The following is a 16,424-nucleotide window of genomic DNA, read 5'->3' on the forward strand; positions in this document are numbered from 1 at the left end:
CACATTTGCATAGGCTTTGCACCTTCAGAACTCCCAGACAAGATTCACTTAGAGGGTACTGAGAAACAAAAGGTAGCAATCACAAAAGGCAGATTAAGGCTAGGTGCTAACTCTGGAGTCAAACCAGGTGTGGGTCTGTGGGAATTCTCCCAGCAAAGGTCAGGGGGGGAAAAAAAGACTGGATTATGTCTACTAGACCATTTTGAAAAGTCATCACAGTAATTGCTGTTAAACTTGGAAAGTTTTTTCCTTGGATCTGAAAGTTTAATTTTTTTTTTTTCTTTTTCTAAGCCTCTCGACAATCAGACACCTTAGGACCTGTCACAGCAAGTAAATCTTCTTCATTAGGGAGTTTCTACCATCTCCCTTCCTACCTCAAACTCCATGATGTCCTGAAAGCCACTCATGCTAACTATAAGGTACTGCCCCTGTTTATTTCTGAACATATATCTCCAGTGGGATGCATGTCCATGTACCCACATGCATGCTTACATAGGAAGAAGCCCTGTGACGTAGGACTTAAAGTTTTCTTTCCAAGTTTGTCTTCTAGCTTGGTTTATAGTAACTTAACAAATATGTAGGATTTTTGTATTAGAGAAATGATCTCCTGTGGTCTCTGGGTGTTGTTTGTTTATTGACTTCCCAAGAATACCTTGTATTCAGAGATATTTCTGAAGGACTCAGCACATGATCCTGTTTATAGGTAAGGTTCATCACTGCCATGTCCTGAAGTCACACAGCCAAGCCAAGCAGGTTTCATGTACCCGCTCCCTCTGTGAGCCTCATAATATAGTGCAACTGCCCAACACAAACCAAAATTATAGTCTCAGGGGAGAAAAGCCGGTGTTCACTACAGACCTATAACCTGGTGTCTTCACACAAGTGCCCTTGTCAGTTGGGTGTTTTCAGTGTAGGAGCCCCTTTGTCACATGGCCCCTGATTCAGCTTTGCAGTGGCTTCTGATTGATGGTGTCTGGGTTTACATTGTTTTTTTTTCTTCTTTCTAAGTTTTCTAACAATGAATAATTTGTAGATCTGCCCTTATTGATTTGAAATCCTATCTTTATCAAATGTTAAAATCCCATGATTGTGTAATTTCATTTATGTTTTTGTTACACCAGTTGGTTGTGATGATATTTTGTTTGTGGTATAACAAATAAAGCTTGCCTGAAGATCAGAGTGTGGCACTAAGGCACTAGTTAGCCATAGAGGCCAGGCAGTGGTGGCACACACCTTTAATTCCAGTACTTGGGAGGCAGAGGCAGATGGATCTCTCTGAGTTCAAGGCCACCCTAGGCTACACAAGGTTGATCCAGTCTAAAAGAGAAACAGAGCCAGGCAGTGGTGGCACACACCTTTGATCCCAGCCCTTGAGATCTCATGCCTTTATTCCAGCCCTAGAGAGGTGGAGACAGGAAGTGATATGGCTGGGCAGAGAGAGGAATATAAGGTGGGAGGAGACAGCAGCTCAGCTCCCTTTCATTTGAGGATTCTTAGAGGTAAAAACAGCCCTTCCCCCCATTCTTTCTCTTTTCTTTTCTTCCCCCCCCCCCCCCAGACAGTGTCTCACTATGTTGCCCAGATGTCCTGGAACTCACTATGTAGACCAGGCTGGCCTTGAACTCAGAGATCTGCCTGCCTTTGCCTTCCAAGTGCTGGAATTAAGGGCACACGATCAAAAACAGCATCTTAAGTAAAACACAATTTTTAGTTAAAACAACTTGATAAGGTAAAATTTTAAAAATTGGGGCTGTTACCTTAAATTGCCATATGTAGTATTTGAAAACATGAAAATATATATTTTGTTAACATCAAATTGTTATACTTATATTCCAAGATTATATAACAAATGTAAATTTACATAGTACATAAATTATATTGTGTAGCTGGAGTTTTTTTGGTCCTGCCTGGCCCACGGTCACGACAAACCTCTCACTCGCCAGTTCCATTGCTGCTCAGACCCAACCAAGTAAACACACAGAGACTTATATTGCTTACAAACTGTATGGCCGTGGCAGGCTTCTTGCTATCTAGTTCTTCTATCTTAAATTAACCCATTTCTATTAGTCTATAAGTTGCCACATGGCTCATGGCTTACCAGTACCTTACATCTCGCTTGTCATGGCGGCGTCTGGCAGCGTCTCTCTGACTCAGCCTTCCACTTCCAGAATTCTCTTCTCTGCTTGTGCCGCGTATACTTCCTGCCTGGCTACTGGCCAATCAGCATTTTATTTATACAGAGTGATATCCACAGCAATATTGTATATTGAGTATATAGTATAGCAAATTATATTGTCAGTCTTTGTGAAGAAACAATTTAATTCTAAATTGTATTCCTCAAAAAGAAATAATTTCTAGTTTCCAATTTAAAAAGTATACTTCTAGAGACAGTCTCTTCCTTGTCAGGAGTAAATAATTCAATTTACAAAGTTTTTTGTTGTTGTTGTTTTTGTTTGTTTTTCAAGAAAGGGTTTCTCTGTGTAGTTTTGGTGCCTGTCCTGGAACTCTCTCTGTAGCCCAGGCTGGCCTCAAACTCACAGAAATCTGCCTGCCTCTGCCTCCCAAGTTCTGGGACTAAAGGTGTGCACCACCACTGCCCAGCCCCATTCAGTAGCTGCCAGCCGTGGTGGTGCACACCTTAATCCTATCACTCAGAGGGCAGAGGCCAGCCTGGTCTACAGAGTGAGTTCCAGGACAGCCAGGGCTACACAGAGAAACCCTGTCCCAAGGAAAAAGAAGAAAAAAAGAAAAGAAAGAAAAGAAAAAAAAAAGAAACCACAGGGCTAGTAGAAGATTTTCAGAGCTTGTGGGTGAGCAAGTGGTAGGCCAGTGGAGAATTCCCAGAAGAAGGATTCTCAGCCAAACTTCCTCACAGCCAGTGGAAAGTCTCCAGTACCTTTGAGGGAGCAAGACAGAAGAGAGCTACAGTGAGCTCCCCTTCCTAACTAGGGTGCCCCTCTTAAGTCCCACTGGTTACCTTGTCCTGGTGTTTGCTATGTTGCATGCATGTCCTGGTTGATTGCAGCATGGCCTCCCACCTAGAAAGTCAGACTGTCAAGGCAAGACAGTTGAGGTGAGAAAGAAAGGGCGGAGACGGTGAAACGAAAAGGCTGCCTGAGAGTATGAGAGCCAGGGAGGTTTGCCTGTGGGTGGCTTGCGTGGGTAGTGAGCTCAGATTTCTCATCTCAGTTCTTCAGCACCATATGTTAGATTATTAAAGGCAGCTGTAGAGAGATGGAAGGTGGAAAGAAAGAGGCTTGGTCTGACCTTAGGCAGGACCATGGTGAGGGGGGCACTTTTGTCACCCATGTTTGTGCATGGCCAAAATGCCTATAGAAGAAGATGGGATGTAGCCTCTTATTAGAGCAGAAATGACTTACGTAGTCCTCAGGGGAAGCTGGGAAGTGTAGTCTTTCAGCAGGAAACTGTCAAGACCCCTCTCATTTTCCTGTGCCATGTCTTCCTCCTGCCTTTACCCAGTATTCCCTTTTATCATAAGTGGTTAGGGTCAAGTTCAGTGGGCATTTTTTTTCTGATGTAATGCTTTGTTACTGGTTCTTTGCAGAAGCAGCCGCCCTCATCTGAGTCTGTAGAAATAGGGGAATTGGTATACACTTCGGTTAGAATTTGAATCACTAAGCCTGATTTGACTGCATCTCACCCTGGGATGGTGAGAGTCTAGGTCAGCACTGCAGAAGCATCTCCCCGCAGCAGACGACGTTTGTGTCTTTGTTGTAGATAACCAGCCTTCGGTGGTGCCAGTAACCGTGTGCTCTCTCCTTCCACCTTGCCAAGGTCACCTTAGATCTTCAGAACAGCACCGAAAAGTTTGGGGGCTTCCTGCGCTCTGCCTTGGACGTCCTCTCTCAGATTCTAGAGCTGGCAACACTGCAGGACATTGGAAAGGTTCGTTTCTGATCTCTTTTCCTTGAACCTGGGTCAGAGTACCTCAGATGATACCTAGTCATGTGCTCCAGGAACAGCTACAGCTACAGCAGCTGGGGAGACTTCTGTCCGAGTACTGCAGTGTGTGGAGGGAGTTCTGTTAGGTCTGTTGTTACCAGTGTGTCAGGTCTTATTACCACATTTTTTTCGTTTAAGGATTTTCCTTAAACCTCATTTAGTCTAGTAAATGTTGAAAAAATGTGCTCACAGGATCCTTTTTTCTCCTTTGTCCTTTTTAAATGAAAAGGGACAAAACCAGATTAGCAAGGATGCCAACTGGTCCCATCCATAGCTCAGAAAGTAGCGGATCTGGGCTCATGTTCTGTAGTTTTGAGTATAGTGATCTTTCTCCACAGCCCATATGCTCACACATAGATCCTGCCATTGCTAAAGCTTTTGCTTGATCTCTACCAGCACATCTCACTTCTATTACACTCCACGGTGAGTTAAACAGCCAGCTTCAATGTAATCTTCGAGTGAAATGCAGTGTGGTCATCTCAGGCCCTGCCAACCCCAGATTAGAATCCATTCCTTATATGAAACGGTATCGAAGTTTGAAAGTCTACTCACATCTGCGTATAAGACTAAATTATCTTGAAATGACTTGCAACACCATGTATGTAGTTGTTATACTGTATTGTTTAGGGAATGGTGATAAGGAAAGAAGCCTGCAGAAGTCAGATAGGGACACTCTGAATCCTGCTTTTCTTCCCCACTCGTTTTTGTCTTTGACCCATTCATTTAGGCAACACACTATTTTACAATTTTCTCTCTTCATTGCCTACAGCAGCACCTGAACCTAGTAACATTCAGTGAACATTTGTTCAATGAACAGATGTTCTTCTCAAGAATCAGTTTCAAAGTTAGTTATGGATTTCACACCTGGTAAGTTATATAGTGGTACATACCTGTAGTCCCACCAGTGGCAGGAGTTCAAAGACCACCCATATCAAAAACAAATGAACAAGGAGATTGATTTGAGTGTCTCATATACTTTATAGCCTTGCTCCTAGTATGAGTAGCCCCTGTCATAATTCCATGACATTGACAAAAACTTTCATTTTTCCACTGTCAAGTAGATCTTGTTTCCACGCTGATTTTTATACATAGCCGAAATGTATTATGTGTGAGTTTTGCTTGTATTGTGTATAATACACATTTCCCCCACATAGCTCCTTACTGGTCTGTGTTGTATTTCCTCTGACTTCTAAGCGTTCATGCTAGTTTTGAGTGATTTTATTATGATGTGCCTTGATGTGGTTTTCCCTTCAGCTCTGTTTCTTATACCTTGGATTTGTTGAGTTTCTTGAATCTGGGGCTTTGTAGTTTTCAACAGTTTAGAAAAGTTGGGGCTATTTCCTTAAATATTTTTGTACCCTTTCCCTCACCCTGTCTCTTAAGAGTCACTTAATTACCTTCTAAAAACCCATATTTGGTTGCTTAAAATTACCCTTAGCTTACTATTACTCTTTTCAGGATTTGGGTTTTATTTTTCTAGATTCATTTTTGTCGTTTTTAATTATGTGTCTGTGTGTGTGCCTGTATGTATGTCATGTGAGTGCAGGTTGGCAGTTGGCAGAATTCAGAAGAGGGCACCAGAGCCCCTGAAGCTGGAGTTGTAGGTGCTTGTGAGCCACCTAATGTGGGTACTGGGAGCCCAGCTCAGGTCCTCTGCAAGACAGCATCTGCTCTTAACTGTCTTTCCAGCCCCTCTTTCTCAGGTGGTTTTTAATTACTCCATCTATTTTTCCTTTTATAGTTTATGTTACAGTCTTCAGGTCCTCTAGGCTTTTCTTTGCCCACATCTGCTTTACTGTAAAATCCCATCCATTGTATCTTTCATCATTAATACTATAGTCTTTATCACTAGAAGTTTGATTTATATCTCTTTAAATCCCCTGTCTTTATTTAACCCCAAAAATTATTTATTATGCGTGTGTGTGTGTGTGTGTGTGTGTGTGTGTGTGTGTGTGTGTGTAGACCAGAGGAGTGTTGGAAGTCCTCCTCTATTTCCACCTATTTCTTTGAGGGTGAGTCTTTCCCTAAATTGGATACTTCATTTTTTCTGCTGTGCTGGGAGCCAGCAAGTCTAGCAGTCTTATCTCTTCCCTCCTTGGAGTTAGGGTTATAGGTGTGCATAGGTTACCCCGCTTGTTATGTGGGTGCTGGGATCTGAATTCTGGCCTAGTGTCCAGTGTCTTAGAACTGTGGTGTCAAAGCTGAAATCTTTAAAATACAGTTTTGGTCATTTCAGGCAGGGAGGGTAATGCAGAAATGGAAATCTCTCAATATTACATTGTGATGTCTTTGGTAGTGACCTGGTTCCTTACAACTCTGGAGCTCCTAGTAGGCCAGGGCTTGCATTCTTTCTCTAGATTTGTAGCACCTAGTATCATTTCTACAGTGCACTGCGTATTCCATGTAGGCAGCAGTGAAGCTCATTGGCAGTGGCTCTCACAGTGCCTTAAGCTTTCTGTTCAGCTGATTACATTCAGGGCGCCACAAAGCAGGGCTTTTGACTCCTTTGTACATTTCTCAGTGCCTGCCCTGAAAGCAGGGATGGATGTGATACTTGATTAATCATTGAATGATTGAGTGACAGATTCAGTGGATAAATGTACAAGAAAGCAATTTTCATATAATTGTAGATACAAGAGTTCTTGTGACTCTGTTAAGACGACTGATTGAAAATATTCTGATTGTCTCTGACATTTATACAGTTTATATGGAGATTGTCTTATTCCCAATTGGCAATGATAATGGATCACCTGTGAGTCACTTAATGTACTCTCCTTTCAGTGTGTTGAAGAGGTCCTTGGATATCTGAAATCCTGCTTTAGTCGAGAACCAATGATGGCAACTGTCTGTGTTCAGCAGGTGAGTGTCATTTCCTATCCTTTGGGATTTCAGCTAACTCCACCAGGCCAAGCAACAAAACTTACTTTCTTTGTAGAAGCTGGTGCTCATGGTGTGGTATTAGGAAGGGTTGGGTGTCCCTCACTGTCACTCTTGCTTGCTCTGTCACTGGGATGGTGCGGGGCCAGCGGGCATCAACAGCAGCACTGGTCCTCACTGCTTTGCCTCTGTTGGCCACCCCGTCCCAGTGGACCTGCATCTAAGTGGACCTGTATCTAAAATGCTAGTTTCACTTAGAACTACAGACTCCCAGGTGCTTGGCACCACACGGTGGGAATCTTCTGAGGTACTAACTCATAGGGATCCACAACAAAACCTTCTGTCATATATTCCTGCACGATTTGCTGCTGGGAAAGAGAGTCTTAAAGGGTGTTTACTTTTGTTTTCCCTTCTTTTATTAGTGGTACTGAGGGTTGAACCTGGCTTTGTATATTCCAGGAAAGTACTCTATCACTGAGACTTTTTAAATTTTGAAACATGATCTCACTAAGCTGCCCAGGCTCACCTGGAACTTGCAACTTGCCCATTTCTGTCGTGTCCATCCTAACCCCTGTCTACCAGCTGGGATTACAGGCAGGCTTGTGATGTTCATCTATGTTAAGGGAAATACTGATGCTTCAATTCTTTCATTCTAGCTATTGAAGACTCTCTTTGGGACAAACTTGGCCTCACAATTTGATGGCTTATCTTCCAACCCCAGCAAGTCTCAGGGCCGAGCACAGCGCCTTGGCTCTTCCAGTGTGAGGCCAGGCTTATATCACTACTGCTTCATGGCACCGTACACGCACTTCACGCAGGCCTTGGCCGATGCCAGCCTGAGGAACATGGTGCAGGCGGAACAGGAGCATGATGCCTCAGGGTAATAGTTGTGGTGCAAATCTGTCATTGATGATGCAGAGATGAATAACGTATAACCCTGCCTTGAAATCCACTGGTTGAGCTATGGTATAGTCTGCCATCCAGAAGTAGCAGGCTCGAGAGGAGAAACCCAAGTTGGCTGCCTGTGACGCATGATTTCTAACTTCCAAATCCTGCCCCAGTGTAGAAGTGGTGCACTCCGTGTCCTCACCTATTGAAAGCACTTGGTACTTGCTAGTGCTCACGAATGCCATTCTTTAAAGGTGACATGTGTCAGTGGTGCTTCTTTGTTCTATGACGCAAAAGACCCCCTTCAAAATGGCACAGTGGTGCTAGTGTTTAGAGGTATTAAAGGGCACAGAAAAGTTTGGAGTGTGTTACTTTGGATTTCTACATGATTTATGTTGATCTTTTTGATGCCGGGAATATGGAAGTCCCTCCCTCCTTCCCTCCCTCCTTCTTTCAGGGCTTCATATGCCAGGCATGTACTTTACCACTGAGCTACTTTATATCCCTAATTTGAGGTGCTATTCTGTGTAGTAATGGTAGTAGAATCCTTACTTTCCTTTTTATGATGAACAGACAATGTTGGAATCAAGGAAAATACTTCTGTTCTGGGCTTTATCTTGACGCTTATGTATGTGCCCATAGCTCCTGTTTTGCTGTCTTTTCAAACATTTTATGAGATTGGTCTCCATCTATGTTTCTTAGGCTGATGTTGAACTGATGGACTCCATCAGTCTTCCCCCTAAGAAAACCAAGTGATATATGTAAATTACCTATCTTCCAGACAGCTCTCACCTTTCTCTCAAGCCCTCTTAGACAGTGGGTTGGGGAGTGGGTTTCCTGTAGCAGCAAACATGGGCTTGCATAACTTCTTCAGGTACAGCATAGGTACTTCATGCCTGCACACTCAGATGTGTACTGTTACCCCAAGCATGTGCTGCCCCTTGTACCCAGTGGCCTTTCTGAGTCTCATTTTGACATGTTCTGATTTTTTTAACATGAAGTTGAGCTGATGTATGGCTGAATACAGAGGAGATTATTAAAAGGTATTTGTTGTTTCTGCTTTTGGCCATTTGGCAGGTGGTTTGATGTACTCCAGAAGGTGTCTGCCCAACTGAAGACGAACCTCACAAATGTCACAAAGAACCGTGCAGATAAGGTGAATGGAGCTGCAGCTAGAGATGGCATGTCGGCCATGCCACAGGGATGCAATTGGAGCTCAGCACTTTCTAGATGGGTTGCTAGAAGCTTCTAATTGCAACTGTGGTTTCTTTCACTTTTTTTCCCTATAGAATGCTATTCACAATCACATTAGGTTATTTGAGCCCCTTGTTATAAAAGCGTTGAAGCAGTACACCACGACGACATCTGTACAGTTGCAGAAGCAGGTTTTGGATTTGCTGGCACAGCTGGTTCAGCTACGGGTCAATTACTGTCTGCTGGATTCGGATCAGGTTCGTCTCTCTGCCTGGTATTACCATACCTATTCCTAACTGAATACAAATTTACAAATTACCCTGGAAAGATACTGTCCCAAGTCTGTACCACACTCCAGTGGGGTTAGGCTTTAGAATCTCTAAATTTTCCACATCTGTATACCTACTCACAACTCCAAAATAAGTTTTTTTTTAATTGTAAGATATAATTTAAGATTTATTCTGGTGGGACGGGGCATTTATGCAAACTTCAGACTTCTTAAAAACTTGTGATCTTCAGCCAGCAGTGGTGGTGGGTGGTCGTGGTGGTGGTGGTGGTGGTGGTGGTGGTGGTGGTGGTGGTGGTGGTAGTGGTGCATGCCTTAAATCCCACCACTTGTGAGGCAGAGGCAGAAGGATCTCTAAGTTCAAGGCCAGCCTGGTCTACAGAGTGAGTTCAAAGACAGCCAGGCCTACGTAGAGAAACCCTGTCTCAATAGACCAAAAATAAACAAACAAATAAAAAAAGCAGGTAATCATTTTGATCAGAGAAGCTTCTTTTTTCAGTGAGTAGTAGTCAATAAGTGGTTGTTGGGTACTCAGACCTAAACGGGACATGTATATCAAGCCTCCTCTCCCCTGTACAGCTCAGGGAATACTGCAGAATGGAAGTGTGGAAAAATGTTAGAGCTGGAGGATTAGGAGGAGCACTGGATTGCTGTCTCCTAGACAGGGCAGAACTGTTGCAATCACAAATTCAAAGCAGTTGTGGTCACCTGCACAAGATCAAACAGTCAACATCCCAGCATGGCTGAAGTCTATTGGCGTTGATGGTTGCTGGGGGAGGGGTTGTCATTATTTCTTTGTGGTTAGACAACACTATTTGGACTCAATGGATTATTTAAAAAAAAACAATAAAACATTAAGCTATCACTTATGGCCAATAATTTCAAGCACTGATGAAATTATTATGAAGTTATGAGGCCCAAAACTGAAGGCCTCACTCCTACATCATAAAGGGTTGTGAAACTTGGATCTGAACCCCTTTCTTCAAACTCACTTTGCCTTTCTCATGCAATTCTTGTGATCATAAGATTTCACTAGTCATGGTTTTGTGGGTTGGTTTGTTTGTTTTTTCCCCCCCCTGTATAGTAGTCTTGGCTTTTGGCTGTCCTGGAACTAACTCACTTTTTAGACCAGGCTGGCCTGCCTCTGCTTCCCAAGTGCTGGGATTAAAAAGGTGTATATCACTATGCCTTGCCCACTTGCCAGGTGTTTAGAATACAAATTCTCTTCAGAGAAATCTTATGTCCATGCCTTCTCCAAGAAGAAATTATCTTTAGATTGTTAAAAGTTGACCATCATTTTTGTGTTGTGATCTGTGTGAGTTATAAGGTTATGCCAGTTGGGGAGACTCCTTGGCCCTCATAGGCTCATGGTCATATTACAATGCAAAATGCATTTAGTTCAACTTCAAAAGCCCCCATAGTTTTACAGTCTCAACACTGTTTAAAAATCCAAAGTCCCGTGATTAAAGGCAATTTCTTAATTCTACCGCCCTTTGGTTTGTAAAATCAAAAGCAAATTATATACTTCTAATCTACAATGATGTAGAATATACATTTCCATTCCAAAATATAGGAATGGGGACACAGTGAGGAAATACTGGCCCAAAGTAAGACCAGAACCCAGCAGGGCAAACATCAAAACCTATAGCTCCATGTCCTCTGTCTGTCCTTTAGTTTTTAAGGGCTTAGATGACTCAGCCCCTTGAGCTTTGCTGCTACAGCATCTCTCTCTCTCTCTCTCTCTCTCTCTCTCTCTCTCTCTCTCTCTCTCTCTCTCTCTCTCTCTGATTGCTTTCACTCCCTGTATGTAGTTTTTTGCAGATTGCTCAGGCTTTGACTTCTTTAACATCTTGGTGTCTTCATCACAATCCAGGCTTTAACTTTCACAGCTTCATGCAATGGCTTCTTGGAGCCTTCTTGCAAAGACTCCTCTGCCTCATCTTGCCTGGCCTTGACAGCTCTCTGAAACCACAGGTCAATCGATGATCCTCTCACTGTTGCATTTTTCATACCCCTAAAGCCAGTTCTACATGAAAAACTCTTACCAGGTTTAGCCAACAGCTTGTTAAGGACTTTCGCCCCTTTGACCACACTATCAACAGCTTTCTTGTTTGAAGCAGTTGCTTTCTAAGAGCAAACAACCCCTTAGGCATTCTCCTCTCATAAGTTAGAAACTTAGTTGGGTGTGGTGTTTCCCTTAGGGCACCTTCCCATTGTTACAATGCAGATCAGGAAGCTTTTCCCTAATGGCACTAATCTCTCTAGCAATTATAGCCTCTCTTTCAGCACACATCTGGGGGGGGGGGGGCAATGTTAAGTTTGCTAGTGCTTTTTCTCTCCAAACTGTACATTTTTTATTTCTTTCTGCCCCAGTTGTTCTTTTTCACTGTAGATCTGCATAAGAGTTATCAGTAATAACCAGTCCATAGACTCAATGAAATTTCCTCCATCAAAGAAGTTAGTCCATTACTTTTTGTTTAGCCTCGAGCAACTTCTTAGAACATGAGCAAAAAGCAACCAGTTTCTTTGCTAAAATATCACAGGGATGGCCTCTAGTCCATTTGGTAATAGAGACCAGGTTGAAACCTCAAGAGCCAGGCATTATTCTTAGCACTCTACATTATTCTTGACACTGCCTCCTAGGCTTCTACTTACAGTGTATAACTACTTTCCTATTCCAAAGTTCCAAAGTCTTTTCACAATGCTCCAAAAAACAACAGTGAGGTTTTTTACAAGACCTCACTCTTGTAGGAAGTTCTGAATTAGTTACTTTTTACTGCTTTAATATAAAATACAGTACCAAAAGAAACATATAGAAGGAAACTTATTTTGCTTTATGGTTCCAGAGGAATTAGAGTCCATTATGGGGACTGGAGAGATGGCTTAGCAGTTAAGGGCACTTGATGCTCTTCTAGAAGATCCAGATTTGATTTCCTAGCATCCACATGGCAACTCACAACCCTGGGTAACTCCAGTTCTAGGAAATCTGACACCTTCTTCTGGCTTCTATAGGCAAGACATTAACACATAAAGTCCAAAATAAAAAAAGTCCATCACAGCAGGGAGGCATGGCCACAGACATCTGGAGCAGGAAGTTGAAAGCTCACCTCTCCATCCACATTCAGGAAGCAAAGAGAATGAACCAGAAGTAGGGTGACAAATACTTTGTTCAGCAAGATTTTGCCTCCCAAGCACTATCAGCAGGGGACCATTTAAACCTGAACCTGTGAAGGAAATTTCCTATTCAAACCATCATAGTGTGTTTCCTTCATTTCCATACCCAGACAACCTAGTCTACAGTTGTGGGTCATGGACTGTAGAGGAAACAGGCTTGGGGTTGTACCTGGAGGATGGATTGTAGCCTCCAGAACACTGATGGATGCATCTTGGATAGAACACCTATAACACCTATAAGTCTACCCCTCTTCTCACTTTCCTACTTCTACTCAGCAAAGGTAAAAATTGTGATCTCTATTTGGGTCATCCGTCATCGACAGAAAAGTTAACCCACCTGTGGATATGTTAGGTAGACTTGGCTCTCTTACCAGGTAGTCATTTCTGTAGTCATTCAATTCTATCCAGTGTTTCCTCTAAAACAGAAAGGTAAGTTTTTTCTTCCTAAAATTGCTGCCTGTTATTTAACATTGAAAATGCTCAGGACTTCCAGATTCTTGTGTGCTGTGCCCATGTCTGTATGTATACCCTTCACTCTGGGCCTCTGAGCCTCACACCAGCAAAGCTTTTTCACCAACCACTGGGGTTTTTTGTTTGTTTGTTTGTTTGTTTGTTTTTACCATGAGCACTCTGGCCTCCTTGTTTGTTCCGGTGACTTTCATCAGTGGATCTTGTAGAGGGATAAATGCAGAAAACTGAGGCACAAACTCAGTTCAGATACTGATTCCCCAAGCATCTGCTGAATGTCTGTGCATGTCCCAGATCTGCAAAGCAATGGGTATAAGTTCTGTAGTTCATCTGTGGGAGCATCTGCCAGGGAGATGAAATCTCACAGAAAGTGAGAGTGAAATAGACTCTTCCACCTGGGTGCTGTCTCTGTTCTTAGTGTTGGCCTTTCCTCCTGGCTCCTTTAGTGTATGTCACAGACAGCATCTAGTCATTCTGCACTGCAGGACTCATGCTGTGGGCTCACCACTCTCTGGACACAGAGTCTTCCAGATGTGATTATGAGTAATAGCTGGTGGTACCTGGAATTTATTACTTATTTTCCCAGTGAGGACTCATATCTGTATGTAGTCACTTTGTTTGTGAGACAGACAGAGTCCTACCATGTAGCCCAGGCTGACCTAAAACTTCCATCTGCTGGCCTTAGTTCCCCTTGTGCTGGGATTACAGGCCTGTACCAACCTGTCTGCCTTGGCCTGTTCCTGAAGGCATGTCTGGAGGTACTCTGCAGTTACCTGACTTCAGAGTAGCTTTGAGAACATTATTATAAACAAGCTAATCTGCTGTGTATGTGCTTGTGAATAGTTCACAGATCAGTAGAAGAAAAGATACCTGGCTTTTACATTGTAAGCCTGTGACTGATGGCAGCTTTTTTTTTCCCCTGATGTAGGTGTTCATCGGCTTTGTCCTGAAGCAGTTTGAGTACATTGAAGTGGGCCAGTTCAGGTACTAATGTTTAGTTACTTCAGTTGTCCTTGTTATGTAACACATGTAATCGTAGCTCCTTAGAGTGACAGGTGCTTCAAGTGCTGCTGGTGTCCAGTGAGTCTGATTTACGTGCTTTCTTCTTCTACTCTTCTGAACACTTGCTGAAAACCCTTCTCAAGACTGGCTTAGAAACAGTTGTACTTAGATCAGTAGTGTGTTTTCATTTCACATTCGGAGTGTACGATGATGGTGACAGGTCACTAAATGACATCTTACGTAGTGGAACCCTGTTCCCTAACGTTAGAAGAAGCAATTTTAGGTCATAGTGTAGTAAAGGGAGTGATGGTGAACTTTAGTTACATTCACTGCAGTTTTCCTTGCTAGACATTAAAGCTTTACTAATCTAGCAGTACATACAACGGATTTGTAATTTTTGAAAATTACAGTTCTTAATAAGTAGTTTGTAAAGCACAGCATTGGAGAGTGTTGTAAGAGTCCCCGGGACCTAGAGACCCAGGTCTTGTTCTGATTATGACACCCTGACTCTGTAGTTTGACCAGGGGAACATTTTCTCCTCGGTGTCTGAACTTTAAGAGAGGAAAGGAAAATGAAGTGCTAGGATGATCTTCCCTGCTGGCATCTGGTGCTTAAGGTGCCTCTCCCCTGCTGCAGCCTCACTGTGGTCCTAACTAACCATCAGACTGTCCTGTGGGCAGAGGCAGGAAGCCCACTGGTGTGGCTGGGGTTAAACGAGGTTGCAGAGTCTTAGTACTTTCTCCTGAGGTTGAATCTTGACTTACATTATGATGTGTATGCAGATCACTTATCTTAGTTTTTAAAAAGAAATGTCTAAATGGGTGTTTTTGTTTCTAGGGAATCAGAGGCAATTATTCCAAATATATTTTTCTTCCTGGTATTACTGTCTTATGAGCGCTACCATTCAAAACAGATCATTGGAATTCCTAAAATCATCCAGCTGTGTGATGGCATCATGGCCAGTGGAAGGAAGGCTGTTACACATGGTAATGGGATACATGTTTACTTGTTGTCCTCAGTCTCACCTCCACCCTCTTTGAACTGAATGACAACTCTGCACTGCATGTGCTGGATGTGGACATGTGTGGGGGCTTGTGCATGCACACAGAGATGTTCGAGAAGGAGAAGAGCACATTGCTTACTCACAGAATTTATAAACTACTTGGGGGAGATAAAAAATAGTGAAATATATAAAAAATAGTGACATGATTAAAATTTAGATAGATTCTGATAAATGTCTCTGTTTATGAAGTAAAATTTTAATTTGTTATTTGTATTTGCTTTGTTCTTTTTCAGAGAGAAGGCATAGGCCTCACGTGCAAAGCACTTTACTCTGATCACACCCCTAGACTCATAAAAATTTCAAATCTAGCTTGTCATAAATCAAATTTTGAATTTTTTTTTTTTTTTGGATACAAGTTCTCATATCTCATGCCAACTTGAACTCACTGTGAAACCAAGAATGACCTAGAACTCCTAATACTCCTCCTCCCTCCTGAGTGCTAGGATTGCAGGCATGATTAATCATTCCCTGTTGTAAGATGCAGGGATTGAACCTAGGGCTTTGTGCATGCTACTCAAAGCGTTCTACAATTGACCTGCATTCTCAGCTCAGATTCTGATTTCTGTCTTTTTTTGGGGGGGGGGGGGGAGGGGGTGGTTTTGTTTTTTGTTTTTTTGAGACTGTTTCTCTATGTAACAGCCCTGGCTGTCCTGGAACTCACTCTGTAGAACAGGCTGGCCTTGAACTCACAAAGATGTGCCTGCCTCTACCTCCTAAGTGCTGGGATTAAAGTGTATGTCACCAAACCCAGCTATAAATTCTGATTCCTTTTCTGATGGTTTTGGTGTTGTAATTGGACATTTCCATGGGGTTTTCTGTTTTGCCACCTTATATTTTGGAAGAGAGGTTATTCAATGTTTAATAAACCACACTTTGAACTCTATATCCATCTATATTTTGTAAGCATGCTACATGTAAGTAAAAGGCTAAGGAATTAGAACTGTGGGGAAACTAAAGTTCTCTTTGCACTTAACCCCTGCACTTCCTCAGATTGATGCCATGGCTGCCTGATTATTTTGTTGACCCTAAAATAAGAACCATAGCTAATGGTTAGCCACTCAGCTTTCTCTCTTTAGCTATAAAAGGAGATGTGGTGTGTATTTTAAGAATGTTCTGTATCGATACATGATGATGCATGCCTCTGTTAATGGCACTCTTGAGTTGCAGGAGGACCATGAGTTGCAGCCAGCTTGGGCTGTTCAGCTGGTCCCTGTCTTGTACATTAGCAGCAGTGACCAAAAAGAATGTGTCATGTTTCTTTGACCTTTTAATTCCAGTCTTCCAGCCTTTCCCTGTTGAATTCACCCTACTCCTTTGCCAAGAGTTTAGAGCAGTGGTTCTCAACCTTCCTAATGTTGCAGCCCTTTAATACAGTTCCTCATATTGTGGTGACCCCAATCATAAATCTATTTTAGTTACTACTTCAAAATGGTAATTTTGCTGCTGTTATGAATCATAATGTAATTATCTGATATGCAGGATATCTGACAGGCAACCCCTGTGAAAGGG

General features: G+C 42.6%; 1 protein-coding gene across 1 annotated transcript in view; it reads left to right on the plus strand.

Annotated features, from left to right (window-relative positions):
- The window catches only part of Htt (huntingtin), a 140,664-nt gene that overhangs the window by 70,413 nt on the left and 53,827 nt on the right, over window positions 1-16,424 (plus strand). Inside the window, exons 28-35 of the mRNA XM_059275738.1 lie at window positions 292-419; window positions 3,796-3,906; window positions 6,745-6,822; window positions 7,497-7,720; window positions 8,806-8,884; window positions 9,018-9,179; window positions 13,779-13,834; window positions 14,690-14,838. Of these exons, the coding sequence (XP_059131721.1) occupies window positions 292-419; window positions 3,796-3,906; window positions 6,745-6,822; window positions 7,497-7,720; window positions 8,806-8,884; window positions 9,018-9,179; window positions 13,779-13,834; window positions 14,690-14,838 (987 nt within the window). The remainder of the gene's footprint in view (window positions 1-291; window positions 420-3,795; window positions 3,907-6,744; window positions 6,823-7,496; window positions 7,721-8,805; window positions 8,885-9,017; window positions 9,180-13,778; window positions 13,835-14,689; window positions 14,839-16,424) is intronic.

The sequence above is a fragment of the Peromyscus eremicus genome, chromosome 10 (assembly GCF_949786415.1).
Source record: "Peromyscus eremicus chromosome 10, PerEre_H2_v1, whole genome shotgun sequence".
Taxonomy (NCBI): Eukaryota; Metazoa; Chordata; class Mammalia; order Rodentia; family Cricetidae; genus Peromyscus; species Peromyscus eremicus.